This window comes from Aptenodytes patagonicus, chromosome 3 (genome assembly GCF_965638725.1).
Source record: "Aptenodytes patagonicus chromosome 3, bAptPat1.pri.cur, whole genome shotgun sequence".
NCBI lineage: Eukaryota > Metazoa > Chordata > Aves > Sphenisciformes > Spheniscidae > Aptenodytes > Aptenodytes patagonicus.
The window spans coordinates 107,572,670-107,592,186 of record NC_134951.1 but is presented as its reverse complement, the minus strand read 5'-3'; the positions used below and the strand labels follow the sequence as shown (position 1 = coordinate 107,592,186).

The 19,517-nt window shown below is 36.5% G+C and overlaps 1 protein-coding gene across 1 annotated transcript in view; it reads left to right on the top strand.

Annotated features, from left to right (window-relative positions):
- The window catches only part of USH2A (usherin), a 405,495-nt gene that overhangs the window by 129,874 nt on the left and 256,104 nt on the right, over positions 1 to 19,517 (top strand). The window contains exons 21-23 of the mRNA XM_076334572.1: positions 11,606 to 11,736; positions 17,741 to 17,867; positions 18,529 to 18,630. Of these exons, the coding sequence (XP_076190687.1) occupies positions 11,606 to 11,736; positions 17,741 to 17,867; positions 18,529 to 18,630 (360 nt within the window). The remainder of the gene's footprint in view (positions 1 to 11,605; positions 11,737 to 17,740; positions 17,868 to 18,528; positions 18,631 to 19,517) is intronic.

Genomic DNA, 19,517 nt, shown 5'->3' with positions numbered 1-19,517 from the left:
TGCCCGCCCTAAAGAATTTACAGTCCAAGCGTAAGGCAGGATCAACTACACATACATAGAAGGCAGCAAAGGGAAATTTTATGAAAGTTATTGTTTTAATCCTTGTGCCTTGGCAGTTTAATTTATTCCTTAATTAGTGTTGCAATTTAATGTACATTGGGCAAACAGAATTATGACAGTATTTAGTAAATGTTTTGTGCTATATCAATTTCCTGTCATTATGGTTTTCTGTATTCCTCACTTTCTCGTTTGCCTCTAGTTGAATCTTTGTGTAAATTGTGCCCTTTATTTAAGCCCTTACAGCTTGAGTTACATGGCTATTCGTACCACTGAAATGTCTTTGTTCATGCTTATTTCTGGATCACCTTTTCTACCGATTGCACCGATGGATGTAGTTCAGAACTTAGAGATATGCTTAGTCTCCTCCAAGTATTGATTAGAGTCATGAGAAAATCATGAACTCCTTACCATAGATGGAAACACACTGAAACACCAACCAATATCGCTGCTGGTGCTGCTTTGTGACAGTTGGCTTACTACTTTTTCATTTGCATCCTGACACGCAGTGAAAAATCTCAGCTCAAATCCTCAGCTGAGGAGCAGCTAGCCCACCTGGGTAGGAGGAAGATGTTACCCCTGTGTTCCTCTACTGCCAGCATTATTATGTACCATCCCGGTTGCCCAGGTAGGTGACTGCACACAGGACTTAGCATAGTATCTGGCTATATCTATCCCCTGTGAGGTGCATTTGTCACATTAGCTGGATTACTGGATGTAGTACGGGAGTTTTGCCATGTCCACCGCATACCACTGTATTGCTTTCCCAAAAACCAGAGGAGGGGGAGGGTTTGAGTTGTATTTATCACTCTGAAAGTATTTCATAGTGTGTGATTATTCAGCTGATAGATAAATGCTGTTTCATTACCATGCTAGTTTTGTTTTATGCTTCTGTATGTGCTTAACTCTTGCAGTGAGTGCAGGGGTTTGATTCTTGGGAATAAGCCAGACTACAAATTGATGATGAAACCTCCACAGCTGGCTTGCTGCACTGGGTCATGTTTTCTGTGGCACATTCTTTACAGAAGCTGGGCAGAGCAGAGAAGGTTGGTGAGTTTGGTGAATATGGCCTTAATGTATGAGAAATAACATTAAATCCCCTGTTTGATTATTGGGCCATATACTTCTGGTGACGCACCATGAAAGGAGAAAGAAATGATAACAGCAGCTGATGCTGAACAACTGCTACAAGTGGTTCTCCCCTCCCTTCCCAGTTCTGTTTTCAAAAGCAGTCCAGGGACTGAGACTGCTGTATGCATGACAAATTCTTCCTTCTGTGCATTTGGAAACATTAGAGAGAGTAAGCAGGGGTCATACATATGCTAAAGTAATTTCTAAGAGAAAATTGCTAGATTTCTTAGCTTCCCACGCAGACTTGCCTCTGTTTTCTGCATATTGTAGATTGTGCATAGTAGTTTACTTTTACAGTAACAGAGCCAGCATGTTAGCTTTATCCTGTTGACTTTCATGCCTTTAATCACATGGTCATGTAAAGGCAGCAGGGCCAAGGCCATCTTTCAGGATTACAGCTAACCCTACACATCCAGTGCAAGAGAGGTTGGATTGAACTTTTCTATTTCCATTCTGTCCTGATCTGTAAGGGTGATGCTTTCACTGAAACTGAACTTGAGGTGTTGAAGACAGTGTTTCGGTAGCTGTGGATCATATTCTAAGTAAAATATTTTGTGTAAGTGCTACAAAGTGTTTGGATATGTTTTCAGTGAACATTTCATGCCAAACCCCATAAAGCACTTAATTTACAGAGTGTGCAGTTCCTAGGTGCAGAGGCACATGGATAACAGAACAAAGTGTAATGGAATATTATTAACTCTTGCAAAGCAGGACCTGCTGCACTTTCAAGGCACAGTTCCATTAGGTGGCAAATATCTTAGAAGGCAATGAGTGAACCTTTACAGCCACCTAAATTGATGGAGGTTGAGGAAATAATGGTTCACTGCCAGCAGGTATGTCATGCCATATCTAGTGCACTCTCCTGTAAATGTGAGAAAAGTGAGTTTGCTACCTATATATAAAACTTGCACCTGGTCATTCCATTGAAATCCTTTTGTGAAGTTAGTTCCTGCAAATAAAATCAGTTTTAGGCTTCCTCTGGAAAAGGTCATTATGTCAATAACAGTCAGGGAAACACTGTCACAAATATTACTAGATGAAAACATTATATATAACCTTCAGTTCTTAATTTGGCAGTTTTGTTGTAGTTTATTGGTCTACCTTAAAACTGCATTAACTTGGATACGTTGTTAGGTTTTTTTGCAGTTCTACCATGAGTGGCATTTGTTGCTGCATTTGTAACTTGAAACTATGCTTTTTGCTGAGCGTTTGCTCTGTGGTGTTGTATTTCTGTCTAAAAGGTTTTTTTTTTTTCCTCCTTGTTACATTGCCATTTTTGTCCTGTAGTATTCCTCAAGACACTCATTAGCTTATTTTAGTTATTCTTCTGTTCCGTATGTACATTGCCTAATCAATAATCTTCTTCACTTGCTGCAGGATTTCCGCCTTACTGTGCTTCCAGCTTCTGTGATGCTGTGTGATGGGATTCTGCCTTGGCTAGCGCACTGTTGTCGAAATTTGCTGTGTTTCAGATCATTACACTGACTTTAATTTTGATGTATTTGCATTTTACTCAGTTCTAGTCATACTCTTTTCCCTTGATCAGTTAAATTACTCTCCGTGCAGTGTTACGTTTGTACTACTGCTGGAAATACTAACTAAAGGCTTATAATTGAAGTGCTATTTACAACTGCTGACCTCCAGCTCATTTCTGATTTCTCTGTGATGTTGACCTCTTATAGATTGCACTGTTGTAAATCTTTGAAGTGATTCTTCTTGTCATCATATTTCTAGTAATTATGATTTGCATTGCATTAACACCTAGAAGCCTCTCCCACCTTACCCTTGTTGCATAAGATGACCTTTTTTATGCACTGATTCACATACGGGTAACAGAATACAGTTCTTTCTCTAAAGAATTTATCCTGAAATGAAGATGAATGCTCGCCTCTTTTTCCATACTTTAAATATCATAGTTTGAATTAATGAAATTGCTCAGAAAGGATTCTTGCTCCTAGAAACTATTTTCTTCCTTTTCTAACAAAATCAGAGCCTGTTGAAATTCTTTCCAGCCTACATAAAGATAAATAAATAAAAATAAAGATTACAGGTATTATTTGAGAGAGGCCACATTTGAGTAAAATTTTCTCAAATTTTGTTCAAGTTGAACAATAACAGCAAAGAAAGCATTAGCTGAATATTGGGCTGATGTTTCCTCTTTGTTCATATTTCACTTCAATATTAGGAGGAACACAGAAACAAACTTGCAGCTGATCCTTACCCCAAGCAGGACTCGACTCGCAGAATTTCATGATTACAGTTATTATTTCTACTCTGGTAGCTATGCTCGGAAAAAATAATGCTGGTTGGATGCATACTTGTTGTATACTGTCTCAACGTACACAAGCAGAAGACAGTTATGAATTGTGTTACTAGGCTTGCTTAATAAATGAATTTGACTCAGGACACTAGTTTCTTTAATGATTGTATTGCTTAAAACCTCTGCGTAAACAACTGGATGTTGGCTCTAATGGCAGAGGAATGCTAACGGATAATGGTATCATCTGCATGTCCATATCAGGTTTCACCCTGATCTCTCATGTATGTTTTCCTGAGGTCTTCATTTATTTATTTAGATAAATCCAGGTAGTCAGACTGTCAAGCTCCTTTTGGGTCTTGCTGAACTCTCAGATACCTCTTGTGTCAATATTTTGCAGATTGTCGTCATGACATTTCTCTTTTCACTGGGAAGTTCTAAAGTGCCTGTGATAAGGTACATCTTTGCTTTGAACTTCTGCCCTTTTACTTTCCTTGAATGCTGTCTTGTTTGTGTGTTGAGCGTGTGTTGGAAAGCTTCTCTGCTCCCTATCTGCCTTTCCTAGACAAATTCATATGCTTGTCTTATGTCTTTTTCCTTGTGCACTGAGTGCAGCAATTCAGTCTTTTTCACTTTATCTTCATATGAGAGTATTCTCATGCCGTAATCAATCTTGCTCTGAGCAGGTGTTTGTTTGTTTTTTTTTTAAAGAACTACTTTGTATAAATATAAAATCTTTAATGTATAAAGTATGGTTTATTTATTTTTTCCATGGTATAAAGAACTGATTGGACAGGTCTGGAATGGCCTGGTTAATTCTAAACTGCAGCTATTGATGTGCGGAGTAATATTAATACGGACTGAAAATCTGCTCTTTAGGGAAGTCTTGTGATGTTCTGCATAATATGCAGTATTTGGGGAAGGTTAGATTAAGACCCTTTTTTGGATATATTAGTGTTTCTCAAATGTCAGTAAATACCTAGTGTCTAGGTAATTTTTCTGAATACACGTGGGCATTTTGCTGATTTCATATATATTTAAGGCTATGGAGAACAAAACAGTAATGAATTTTTCAAACATTACACAACCTTACACAAGTGATATTGGCCACCATTCTTCAGGAAGGAATATGGAGGCAGGAGATTTAAATGATGGCTCTTGGGTGACGTACCTCAGTCATTGGCTGAGTACAGACTCAAGGTCTCCTAATTTTGAATCTCTTGATTTCACCACTAGGTATTACACTATTCCTGAAAAAGCATCACTCTGTAAGTGAGGGGATAAAGTGCTACTAATACATCAAATCTTATCAAATGACTTTAAAGTTATATTAGCTTTCTTTTCACCAAGGTTTGCTGTAAATCTTTCTTACTAGGGAGTAGCAGGACTCGTGTCCTTGCTAAAAGGAGAAGATTAATTTACTATATTCATATGGAACCAGCAGTTTCCTATGAGTATGCAATAATGAATTGGAATATCCTATAGCTTTTACCCCTGTGCAACACTTTGGGAGACCTTAAAGACTGGAATATGTTACAGAAGTCCATTTGATAGAAACTTATAAATGTATGTCTTCTGCATAGAATAACAGCATAACAAATCTTTTAGTGTGTGCAATATTCTTATTCTTCAAATACTCTAATTGATTGTTCATTGGGCTCAGTCAGCCAAAAGTGGAGAGAAACTTTGTACAGACATCATTAGTTTTTCTCCATTTAAAGATTAATCATGAAGAGCTCTGGCTCTTTAATTCTGTAATTTGTATATTTAATGGGCTGCTGCAGAATCTATGACAGTAATTAGCATAGCCTGAAAACTCATTAATACGCAACAACATGATTAATGCAGCATTAATGCAAACATGACTGAAGTTATTTGGGTTATGTAGTAAGAAGATTAAAGCTAAAATGTCCTGTTTGTTTTACCAGTAGTGGGTATAATGGGGTAGCAAGGAAAATAAGAAAAACCAGGTATCAAATTAGTCATTTTAGTGTAAAAGAAATACTTGATTCTCATCAAGAGGATTTGGGGTTTTGCCTGATAGATGATTTCCACAAGAAGTGTTACATGTTTCCCCCTTTCATTCATTCATTGTATTATGTATTTATGCTTGTTCAACCTTTTAGTTTGACTTAGCTTTTTGGCAGCTTGAGGTATTAAGAGTATGTAAAAAAAAAAAAAGTCTTCAAACTGTGTCGTTCTGAATCAACTTAAACTTTTTCAAAATATGGGGGGTTTGTACAGACTAATTTTAAAAACAATGGATTTTCAGCTGCTTTTGGTTTTACTATCATCACAAAAGAAGAGGGGCTGCTGACCTGCAACTGGACACTCCAGTTACAGCTTGGAAAAAGTTTGGGGAAAAATTTTCTTTGTGTTTGTGTGTGCATATATATGTGTGTGTACATATGTATATGTACATACGTTTGTGACTTTTAAGTCTATATTTTAAATTTCTACTAAAAAACCAAAGCAACTTAAGAATGGACAGCATTACTTGATTGATGGAATTACTAACTCAGTTTAATGTTTGTGATGATGAACTTGAAAAATGTTTTCAAACACATTAAGGTAACAGTAAAATACGGAGCCTGATCCTGTACCAAAGACAACAAAAGATGTTGGATGGATTTGGGAAGAATACTTTCCAGCTTCTCTCAACAAAGTCCAGAAAGCTATAGGCTGTCACGCAGTCTGAAGAACTCCTTCTATTCAGCAGAGGATGTTCATTACTATGTCCAGGAAAGTGTCCACTGAGCTCCTTCTTTTCCTCTAGTTCCATTGTCCATTGCGTGAAATTGCTTTAAATACTGATCCATTTTTGTGAAGTCTCTCTTCTTATTTTTTTGAAAGATGTATTTTCTTATAAAAAATACATTTTAAAATGTGTTTTAGCTATTGTAATGGCAAGTAGCTTGCAGAATCACTCTCACAGAGAGAATAACAACTAATAATTAAGTGGAAGTGTATAGTAACTGAGAGTTTTACTCCCCATCTATCCCCTTCCCAGTTAAAAACAAATTTTGTTTTATTTCTGTGGGAAAATGTACTTTGATTAGGCAAAAGCATTTGTACACAGTCTTAATGTTAAGTAAATGCTTAACATTTGTCATCTTGAAGGGACTGCTGAGAGCCTAATGCTGTAGTCAAAATTTTATATACAATTTCTATTAATTTTAGTTGGCATTATGCACAAATAAGGGCTTTAGTAAACATAAAGGGATCGCTTTCTTTGCCAATAATTTTCTGTTCATTTGATTGGCATGTACAATTATATAATTATTTACACCATTTCATATAAAGAGATAAGTAGAATGAAAATACAAATGGTGTTTGTACAATTGTACTATCCTGGGAGAAATTGCACTGAAAATGGATGTGCTTCACAGATTATGCAAAATCCATTTCTAATAATGCTTTGTGATTTTCCAGATATTCGGCAGGTTTGTTTTTTTTATTTTTTCCAACTGTAATGTACACTGTTTTCCTTTTATGATTTCCAAAGTCCACAAAGAAAATGTTCATAATATGCTAGGGTACCTAGTTATTATTCTTACGTTTTAATGTTATGCATATGGGTTGGTATTTGATGTATTTGTGAAAATTAAGCTACCGGTTTTCTTGCTGACCGCATCCAGGTTGGAAATACATTGATATGGCTGTTCTTGTCACTTTTGGACAGATTTGTTCATGTGGTTATATATAGGTTTTGGTGAAGGGGCATGGGACTTTTGAGACTTGTAGCAACTTCTATGTATTTAATGAGTCTAACAACTTACATTTGTTGGCTATTTTGAGCTGGACCCTGAACATCCAGTTGTAGAGAAAGGTACTTTACAGGTGTTTTAGCTGAGTGCATGGGACAAAGGGATTACTCTTAAGTAGGTCACTGCTGAAATCTCTCAGCTGTTATTGTAAAAGATGTCTTCTATTACCTTGCCCCTCTGCCTACATTGTTCCCTCTTTTAAAAAGTCAAAAGACATTTTTTGAGTACTTTGAATGTTGTTGTATTTTGAAATGCTGACTTTTTTTTTAAACTACATTCAACTCAGTTAAATTGGAAAGGTGTTTCACAGGAAGTAAAACCTCGTTAGTTTGGGTGAATAAAGTTTCTTGGTCAAACCCCCCTATTCTTAACTTTTCATTTTGCAAGAAAACATGTTTAATGTTAGTCAGAAGTTAGTCTTATTGCTCTAATAATTATAAATTGTTAGTATATGTTATGCTAATCTAGGAGTTGCTCTAATTAATTCATTTTTCCCCCATGACTACCAACTGGCTCTTCTAAACTCAAAATAATTCCGTGTGCTCTGTAAACTTGCTTTAAGCAAAAATGCAGTCAGCCTCTAAAGAGCATATTCTTGCCTGTTAAATACTTTTGTGCAGATCTTGCAAGCTATGTTGAATTGCGGCGGAAGAATCTGAATCCAGATATGAATCTGAGTCTGAATCTGAAATGTTGCTGAAGTTCAGACTTGCAAACCTTACATGAGGGAGGCAAGGAGGGGATATAAACATTGTTTCATACGCATTTTCTGTATATGCATGTATATTTCATGTATATGCACCCACAAAAAGCTGGGTTCTGACTCATCTGACATTACTGTAATAGTATATCTTTTTCGTTTTGATATCAGCCCGTTACTAAAAGGAACTCTCAAAACGGTGTGCCCTCGCAGGGTAGCGTGCTGATACTGCTGCTCAGTTTAATGCCTTTAAAATGCCCACATTGGCCACTCACATCCTCATTCCTCTACTAACCTGGATGTGCCAGCTATGAAGCCAGGATAAAAATCCAATCACAATCCACTACAGCATAAGCTGAAGCTCTGCAGATCCTTATAAAAGGGTAGAGTCTGCCCTAACACACTTTGGGATACTTTAAAACATTAATAATAATATTAGTAATTTATGCTACTTGTCCTTTTATTACTGTGTTCTTTTTGTCTTTTATGTTCACTGTATACACTTGTATTATGTTTTGTACAATGCCATTATAATTAAAGAAATTCAATTACAGAAATTGAAGAAATTTCTTTATTTATAATTAAAGGAATTCTGACAGCTTCTCCAATTGCAGCTATAATCTGAAATGGAATTAAAGATTTTATTTGAATGACATACATTAATGTTTAATTTGTAGTAGACTTTCCTGTTGTTTTTTACCCCAGAAATGTGCTTTTTAAGTTCTGTGAAACTTTTCAGATTTTCAAAGGAAAGGTTTCTGTGTGCAGGTTAAGTAAGATCCATTCTCAGTACTCAGTGTCAATAAGGCAAAAAAATGACATACACCTGGCTGTTACAAGTCTGAATGGGATTCCTGGCTATGTTTTGTTTTGACCATGAGGTCCAACCTGGACTTGAGAATCTTTTCAGGTTTTTTTTTTAATTAGTATGTTCCTGTGAAAAATATTAATTTCACAAGTGAAATTTCCAGTGAAAATATTATCGATGGGGCAAAAGTTTGCTTAATATTTGGTTTCCCCGTTGTACTCACTTCTACAAATACAAGAAAATATTACTATTGAGGTATGAAAGTACTTTTTTAGAGCTGGCTTATACGAACTTCCTTATCTCATGAGAAACTCCAAAGATACCTCAACTTAAAGGGGCAGAGTCCTTTTCTGAATTATGTAATAGGTGATAAATGAATTTAGAAGAATTTGCTGTATGGGCTATTACTGAAAACGATGGTTCCTGACTCATCAATACGTTATATGAAGCTAGGGAGCAGGAATTAAAGTTTGTAAACCTCTTCAATATCCAAAGAAGAAAGAAAGCTCCCGCATAGCATTTGGAAACTTTTAGAATTACTGCAATGTTACTGTTATGAACTATTTAATTTATATTTTCTAACACAACATTATAAAATAATGGTGCTTTTGCAGAAACTCAATTATTTTGTTTGTGTTTGTCCTTCTGAATTAGGTGTGAGGAGGGATCCTCTGGTCTTCAGAAATGTCTTTTGGCAGCTTGATAAAAATACTGGCAGCTTGTTAAATTAACTGTGCTCTCCAGTGCTGGGATTAGAGGCCATCAGTCTCACCCTCTCCAGCAGATACTGCAGCTGGAAATATCTGGAACCTCAAAGTACAGCAATAGTGGTTATTTCTGAGCCAGGCAAAGCTATGCTTTTCCTTAAGTGTATGGACACTATTTATTGAGTTTTTTACTTTCTGGGCGTTACTTGTGTACAACTGCTTTTTGTAGGTATTTTAATAGCGTGACTGATTTTCATTGCCTAGAGAATATGTTTCATATCTGTGAGTGCATCATGTGATGTGCATGAAAACATTTATGTTATTAGGAAATGGGGTCAAAGGATATTTCTTATGGGTATAGGTAATTCACAAGCATGGTCTAGTGTGAATGTGTATCAGAATTATAATTCTTTAATCTTTTTAAATATGGATGCTGTCTACAAGAAAAAAATTTGTCACTTACTGTTTTCTGCCTGACATAAGATAGTGAGAAAACTCATGGGTTGAGATAAGAACGTTTAATAACTGAAATAAAATAAAGTAGTAATAGTAATAATAATAATAATAGAAGAATATACAGAGCAAGTGATGCATGATGCAATTGCTCACCACCTGCCTACCAATGCCCAGCCAGTCCCCGAGCAGTGATTGTTGCCCCCCGGCCAACTCCCCCCAGCTTATATACTGGGCATGATGTCGTATGGTATGGAATATCCCTCTGGCCAGTTTGGGTCAGCTGTCCCGGCTGTGCCCCCTCAAGCTTCTTGTGCACCTCCTCGCTGGCAGGGCATGGGAAGCTGAAAAGTCCTTGACTTAGTATAAACACTGCTTAGCAACAACTGAAACATCAGTGTGTTATCACATCGTTCTCATGCCAAATCCAAAACACAGCACTATGCCGGCTACTAGGAAGAAAATTAACTCTATCCCAGCCAAAACCAGGACAGTATGAAAAGGCTGAATAGTTTGATGAAGTTGGGTAAAACCCAATAAATTATCCTGTTCTGTAAAAAGAATTTTACACAGAATTGTCACGGAAGTGTATAATATAGGTAGATGTTGCTATGGCTGCCTTTTCGTGTCCCTTTGCAAAAAAATTAGTACAGTAAAGGCATGGCGCCGCCATAGACTCAACCTGCGATATCTGGATTTGCACGTCAGAAAAGTTGGGCCAAATTGGGCATATGGTTTTGTAATTTTCTTATTTGTTTCTGCAAGATGATGTTCCAGGAGATAGCTTAAAAGAAAGGTGTTATAGTCATAAAAGATTGGTGGTTATCCAAAACTTGTTTATTCATAATTACACTTCTCAAAACTGGATACATAATTTATGAATTGTTTCATTAATGTGTCCTTAGACAGTTACTGAGTAAGTTTTATACCATGGACAACAATATTCTAATATTTACAAGCTGTTTAATTAGTTCATTGTTTTGATATTTTATTTGTGGTAAAAAGTAATGTAAAAAAGCAGGTTGTTTTTTTTTCTTGTATGTGATTTGAATGACATTTCATGTGCTGAGACAATATTTTATCAGAAGCCAACTGGAGGACTATCGATAATGATCTGGAAAGTTCTTAATTAAGCCGAGTTCATCAATTATTCCTTGAGATACGTCCAATTTTTGTTAACACTTGTTCTTTTTCAGGTGTTCTTTGTGCACTTAGATATCTGTATTTATAAAAGAATATATATAAATATACATATAAATATGTGTGGCTGTATATCTATATCTGTCTTTTGGAACCAAACCCGCACTATTCTTCATAGAAATCCTTCCATGCAGGAACCTCATTCCTACTTTATGAATAGAAATGTTAAGGGACAAGTGAAAATCTACACGTAAAACATCAACTATTAGAATAGTATGCCAATATTTGAATTACATTTTTTTAAGAAAGAAGTTACTGAACAGCATAAGTCACAATTGCATGTCTTTTTTTACAGATGAGTAAGGGCTCTGAAATCACAGACATTTCTCTCAAAGGCTGGTTCAGTCTGGATTAGTAAAATTTCTCCTGCAATGACTGGCAGGGGTTTTAGGTGAACAAAACTTCCATGATTTTGGTTTGCTATTTTACTGCTGTTTTTAAAACAACTTTTTTTTTGTAATTACACTGTTAGAATGCATAAGAACCATTTCTGGCATTAACCATCTGCTTTCTTTTTCTAACCAGGTATTAAAGTGAAATTTAGAACCCGGGAACCTGATGGTTTGATTTTTTTCTCTGCATCACCTGGGAATCAAGAGGAATACATTGCACTTCAACTGAGGAGTGGGCGTCCTTACTTTCTTTTTGATCCACAGGTACAATAAAAGACAGGATCCTATGAAAATAGCGTATGTTATTTCTTTCAGTACTTCTTTACATACTTATCCTTTTTTAATTATTATTATTTAATTGATACAAGTTATCTGGCTCTTTAGAACCCTTAGGTAACTGGACATTTTGGGGAGAGAAACACAAAAGCTTTGCTCTTTTTTTGTGTTTGCCACAATTCACGACTTCATTTTTGCATTTTTATGGGTTGGGGTTTTTTGTCAGTACCACCAAACACCACTACAGCTTAAAGTACCAAGATGTCAAAGGTGGGCAGAACTAGTTTTTGAATTAGCAAATAAAGGTTGTCTATTTTTAGTCAATTATTTTTAAGCCTCCCGTCTTGAGACTTTGTCTTTTCCTACTGAAATCAGCGTGTTGCCATCAATGTGATGAAAGTAGTCTCTCACTTCTAGTAATAATGACTACAGCAAAGACATAAATAATGAGGGAAATATTATCAAATAAATTCCACAAAATTAAAAATAAGGCCACATTCCTTGCATTTCTGTTTGGGTGTTTTCTGTTTTGTCTGCACCCCAAAATTGGATCTCCTCGTGGAATAAAAAAGCATTACGGACTCACTTATATTTCATAAGTATAGAAGAAACTGTAAGTAATTATCGGGTTTTCTAATGATACCGGCAGAATGTGGTATCGTATGTATCCATATACGTGCGTCCTTTTCATAAGGTTACCGCTGCCTCCGTGTTGCTGGAAGGCCTGGTCGCTATATCAGCCCTGTCTTCCGTCACGCCTCAGTGTCTAATTATGTGATTGTGTCTACTGCTCCGGGGGGGTTGAGCAGAAACGCTTAATGGTATGAAATGGTGGGAATTTAGAGATTTGACGATCCACTGTTAACCTTTGCTTCCTGAGCTCTGCCATGGTCCAGGCACCATGCACTGGTGCTCCATGAACGTGCAGGGGTGTTGTGCAGCAGTGAAGCTCCTCCTCAGCTCTGGAGAATCTGTAGAGAAGGCATGGTGCTACACAGAGGCTAGCATGTATGCGATCCCCGTGCTAGAAACCATTAATCTGCTTCTGTCCCCAAGATACACATTTCCATTATTTTCACTGCATATATACACAGGCTATATCTTCTTTTCCTTGCTGCAAACTGAATCAGTGTGTACTTCAATTTTTGGGACCATGCTTAACATTGTTGTTAATGTTGCTCTCATCCACATTTTAATAGGCTCTAGTTCTGTTTTACCTGTTTTACACTGCTACCTTCACTTAACTGAAAAGGAATTTTTATTTCCTTTGCATGATCCTTCTAGGTGTAATAGTTTGATTCTTTTTTTTTGGTTGTTTGTTTTAATGGGAGTGGATATCTTTCAACTAGTATTTTAGTGCTTCAGATAGTATTCCTAGCCCTCCTTGCAGATTTGCACCTTCTGAAGTAGCTTTATGTCAGCTAGGTTGGACTCATTCCCTAGATGTTGTATTTGTTTGGATTCACAGTATTTAGGGAATGGGGAGGAAGGGGGACAGGTGGAAGAGTGACTGGTTTGGGGCTTTTCTTTTTATCCCTTTTTTCCCCATCTTTTAACTGTAAAAAATGCAGGTCTTGTCCATATTCAATCCCTAGAGCTTCTCAGTTCAGCAATATTTTCAAGAGTTACTATCTTGAATTTTAACAAATTACTTGTTTATGAATATATCTCTGTTTATCTTTGTGTTTCATTTGAATCAGCTTGGGACAACTCTGTCCCGTGCTGATTTTTATGACCATCACTTCCATATTGTTCCCTCCTCTTACAAAGTCTAAAATAGCCTATATTGCTGGTTCAGTGACTGTTTGTAGAAAAAAAATCCCAATCTTTTATTCAAAGCTTTCAGGAATAGTGTAGGTCTTAACATTTGATTTGCTATAGATATATCTTGAAAGCTAATGTTTTCTAATTTCTCATTAATAAACATGGAAGAGATTCCTGTGCCTTCTCCGATTCAGAAGTAGGGTACCGTGGCCTACACCAATACAATTCTTTTAGTATCTTTTTCTAAAACTTTTACCTGTGATAATTCAGTTATAAAAATTTTTCAGTCTTCTGTATCCTTAATATGCTGTGCTACCTTACTATCTTTACCTTTGTTTCTATGTTTTCTACATAGTTTCTTTCTTTTTTCTTTTTGCCATTATTTGCTATTCCTATCCTATAACGTCAGGTATCATGTTCTTTAGCAGCAATTCTTAATCCTTCAATTGTGCATCACAATTTGCATTAGTGTGCAAATGCTTTAATTACTTCTTATTGACATAATGTGGTTTCTTAACCAGGTTATATGCATTGTTTTCTCTAATTATGGTCGTGGCATATACGATAAGCATTTATGGCCCTGCCTCTGTGCTCTTCTCTTAAAAGCTGCAAAAATTCTTTTTGATGACAGTTGTGCCTCTGCTGCTTTTTTTCTATAGCAGTGTGGTGTAATACTCTGTGCTCCCTTCCAGCTGTGTCCTGTCGCAGGTTAATTATTTTTACCCTTAGTTCCTTTCAGGTTTCTGGTACGTATCTTTGCTCATGATCAGCAGTGCATTTTCTCTTTGTTGTATCTGTTCTGGGGATAGTCCTGCCAAGTCGTCTTAGTGGGGAATCTTCAGCAGCCTAACTTCTCCTTTCCCTTAGTGTTAATTTCAAATCCTTTTCTTCCTGTCTATTCATACTTCTCTCAATTTTACGTATACCACCATTCATCTAGCTGTTGTCTGACGATCTCTTTTGTCTCCCTTTTGTGTTGTCTAGCTGCTCGTTTTTCCTTCCTTATTGTTTTATTGTCATTCTTTGCAGGTTTCTACTCATGGTCCAGAAAGCATGAGTCTTTTTACTAGCAGATGTCTTCCTCAGTCTTGTCTGCATAATCAAATCGTTCCATAGACCTTCCTTCAAACTCATTGTGTCTGCAAACCTTCAGCTGTCTGTGGAGTTTCTTTTCATCATAATGCCTTTAAATCCTCCCCTGAACTACACAATCAACTCTAGCTAAATTTATAGTTATATTTCAGTGGCTACAGGTCATTTGTTCTATCTTTTTCCCAGGGAAGCACTGAATATTTTATACAAAGTGAAATCACTAACAGTGGAAATTTAAGGCCAATCTGGAGCACCATTTTCCTTAGTGATTAGGACAGTCTTCTGAGGATAGAGTATCGGGATTCTTCTCACAATATGGAGGGAATTGGATCCAGCTCTTCCATTTTAGAAGATGATCCATTTACTAAACTTTACAGAAAAAAGGCGGAACACTCACTACTTTTTTTTTGTTGCCTGTGGTTTGTGCAGAGGCCGAAGTAGTAGGCACAGTCTGAAGGTGAGCTGTTACTCCCAAAAAAAGGGAGATGGAGAATACCTAGCTATGAACCCCGACTATACCTTGCTGCTTGGCACTGGCAAAACTTCAGTACTTGTCCACCTTCTCAGTCATAGGAGTTTGGGCGTTGGAAGAACTTGACTGGGAGAAGTGTAGTTGCATTCAGACTTTGGCACCTAGACAGTATCTTTGAGGATCAATATTTGTGATGTTTCTACATATTTTCATGAGTGTAATCATCATCATGAAGAGCCGCAGAGATTCATATTTACTTAGTTGTTACTGAAAGCTACTAAAAATTAAAACTTATTGTGTGGCTCAGCAAACTAATCCAGATTTGGTTCCCTATGAGTAATTTCCAAAATGCATAACAAGCCATTTCACAACAGGCTATTTGAATGCCATCACAGAGTCACTCGAGTGATTCTGGATAAAATGTTGTACAAAGGCCTCCAATGCAGTGCATGCTGAATCCTGAACACCGTCTTTTTTTTTTTTTTCTTTTTTTTCTCCTGAAATTAAGCACAGGTTAGCACATATGGTTGTGTGGTCCCAGATTGAATTGGTTACAAATAAATGTGGTTTCTGATGTATAAAACTGTTAATGCTCTAGACTGTTGCCAAACATAATATGAAGATCCACTTATTCAGGCACCTGATCTTTAGAATGCAGCATCGTTTGTAACAATTTTAACGCTAACTAAGTACACTTTGATGAGACAGCATTTAATAAAATGCTCATTAATTTCATCATTAGCAAGGGTATGCTAAGAAGTAAGCCAGTTTCTTATGTCACGCCCAATTAGCATCCCATGCTAGTAATCCCATTAGTATTGTTGAATTCACTAATGGAAAAACTAATGGGCATGCTACTAGGGCACATTAATTGGGCATGACACCAGTTCTGGTTTTAATTATTAAACTACGATAATGAAATGTGTGTTTGTAAAATATTAAAATGTTGAAATAGGAGAGAAGACAATAAAAAATAGTATATGAAAAAGTGCACATTAGTATGTAAGGATATATAGCTTTGTATTGTTATCATGGGACAGAGGGCTGCTGTACAAACTGCCTCGCTACCAAGATGTTGGCTGAATGGAGTAGGAAATGTGCTGTAAATAATCATGGGAAATTATTTTTTCCGTAACTGTGTATGTATGTACACATCCTATATCTTTTCATACATAGGATACACAGTGACAGTCCCCAATTCAAAATGTACTGTAAAATGTATACTGTGTTTATAAATCTGTATGCTGACAAGGAATTTCTAATAGATGCACATAACTAAAGGCAGAGTACTGAATTTTAACAAGACCTTTTTAGTATTAATCACAATAGGTGGTTGTTTTTATCAACAGGTTTTCTTCATATGTGTAACTCTAAGGTTCTTGAGCCACCAGGAGTACTAGAAGATCTGGAAAAACCAAAATTCGGAACTGTCTGGTTTGCTACTGCAAAGTAACAAGCTAGACCCCCAAATTATAAGGAACCTTTTATTTTTCTTTTGCCTATTTTTTGGAAATTGTTTTTTTGAAGCTTGTCTTAAGCCATAAAGTAACTGCAGAGGTCATGATTCTTTAATATTATGTAGTGCCTATGCAAAGAAATGTTTTCCATTTAGTAGTTGCCTGCTACATAGGACAATTCTATTTTGTGAATTCAGCAGAATAACTTCGAGTTCCCACATGGTTCAAGTACAGTATAAGGTCCTGAGGCAATATTATAGGAATTATTGGGGAGTTAGAAGACTATTTGGATATAAATCTCAGGAAAATTCTTGAAACACATGAATTTTATTGCATCATTGTATGATTTTGTGGGGTATTTTGTTTGGTTGTTTACAGTCTCGAAATTCCGCTTAGCAACAGCATCTGTTGTATTCCTCTTATTCAGCAATTCAGAAAAGATATCTCTGCATTTTGTCATGGATGTCTCTAAATTCACTCCCTCATACAATTATATTTTTTGTTTTAATAAAACAAGGTAAAAATTCTAGTTAAATTTAAAAACATATTTACAAGCACCCCTTGTACGGTAAAAACATCCTCAATAACTACCTTCTATTTTTTTTTTCCCCGGAATCTCTTGGTATGACCTTTTCCTTCATAAATATACTCTCTCACCAAAAAATTCAAGTCCTTTTGATACCAGGTCAACAGGGACAGAACACGCATCTTCATGCTGTCCTATAAATACATCTATTTTTTGGGTCCCTTCCTGTAGACAGGCGCTGCAGTCAGCAATCCTGATACGCAGTTCCTTTCTGTGGATGGCACATTGAATCATGGCCATCAAACTTTACAGCCACAGCAATCCATGAAGTAGTTAAATAGAGACTTCATTAAAAAAATAAATAAAAAATAAAAAAATCCAAGTGACATGACCCTCAGTAATTTGTGCCTCATCCTCGTCTTTGTCAGGGGAACTACACAGGGTTTTCTATTTTTAATAGAAACTGAACTGGATCCTTGATCCCTCATTTATTATTTGAGAAGGTTAATTTAGTGGGGAAATCAGTCCTAAACATCATTCAGTATTCTGAAAGAAGTTAAACAGAGGACTTTTGTCTTTATTTTTAGATGTTTTATACCACAGAGTGGTATAAAGAGTAAGGTATAATTCTGAATCTTGCCTTCATAATATTCTAAATCAGATTCTTCTGTTAATAAAAAGGGATCTGCGGTAGCAGTCACTCCAACTAATGATGGTGGAAAACAGTACAACGATAACAGTTGGCACCAAATAATTGCTACAAGAATTCAAGCACTGGGAAACATCACAGTGGATGGGCAGTACACAGGTAATCAATCCAGTTCCATTTTGCTTTATTAGAATCATAGAATAGTTTGAGTTGGAAGGGACCTCTAAAGGTCATCTAGTCCAACCCCCCGGCCGTGGGCAGGGACATCTTCAACCAGATCAGGTTGCTCAGAGCCCCGTCCAACCTGACCTTGAATGTTTCCAGGGATGGGGCATCCACCACCTCTCTGGGCAACCTGTGCCAGTGTTTCACCACCCTCAGCGTAAAAAATTTCGTCCTTATATCTAGTCTAAATCTACCCCCCTTTAGTTTAAAGCCATTATTTTGGTATTACTCAGGGTAATATAAGCAAGCTCACTTGCTTACTTTTCCACTGCCTGTCTTCATCCATACAGCAAAAAAATTCACTCAGTTTTCTGACAAAATCACTACTGTTTTGTCTGTGATTCTGAGGTATCTGTCCACTGTGAATCTTTGGTAATTTAATACTGTGTGAGGAGTTTGTCTTTTTGTGCTTGTGACTCTATGATTGTGTTAATATTCTTTTGTAAAATAGAATTATGAATATTTCCAGGATATGTATGGGCAAGTATTAGCATATTGTGTTACATTAGCCTCTTTTCTCAAATGTCAATATTCTGTTATTGAGTTGAAAATCTGTGGAAATCATTGAACACGAGTAATGACCTATTTTGTTCAGGTTCTTCCTTAGCAACTAGTGGCAGCACCATTATTGGAGAGAACACGGGAGTTTTTGTTGGAGGACTTCCACAGGGTTATACTATTGTAAGAAAGGATGTAGGTGAGTATGATTGTGGTCTGTATAATACGACAAATCCTGTAAGTGGCACCGAGTTAACTGCCTTTGCGGTACTGTGGGCTGTATTGACATTGTGTCAAACAGGAGGACAGTACTTAATTTGCATAATTATTTACATAATTGTTTTAATCAAAAATAAGTCTGTACAGTTTCTCGAATTTTATGTTTCAGGATAGATTGAAATATCTATATGGCTGATTTCATCATCAGTAAAGCAGTGTATGAGGTCTGTGTACATTTTAATGAATTTTATACACAGAACTAACTGGTATGCATGTGAAACTTACGGGTATGTATGTTTTACATTCTAGATTCCCAAATTCTTTTCCAAAGTACACATACAAATTGTTTTTATTAGCTTAAGCACGGGGTTATGCATCCCACCTGGATGCAGGGATACAAAATGCTGGCCTTTTTTGGTGTGAGTTTGGATCCTTCAGGGATTGTTGCATTGAACTCAGTGGTGTATGAATATATCTGTATTCTACAGCTATATTTATGTGGAGCTGGATTGTAGCTGGCTTTCAGAAAAATCAATAAACATGTCTTCATATATAAACTTGGTATATTTACCAAGTGTATTCTACCAGCAGACAACAGAGAGGAGGTGACTACATACAATACCAGCATACAATCAGCTGTTCTCAGTGGATTCATATCTAGGCTTTTGTTGTTTTCATATTAACCTGAAAGCCAAATTGTTTGTATTAAGTTTGCGTTCCCACCACTGATAAGGATGTGAAATCTAGTTGATGACTTGATGTGAGGTACACTGGAGTACAACTTCCTCTATCTTTCTTTGTGTCGCTTTACTAAAACCAGAAATACGTGCATGTGTTCTTCTAAAACTTTGGTTCATAAAGTAATCC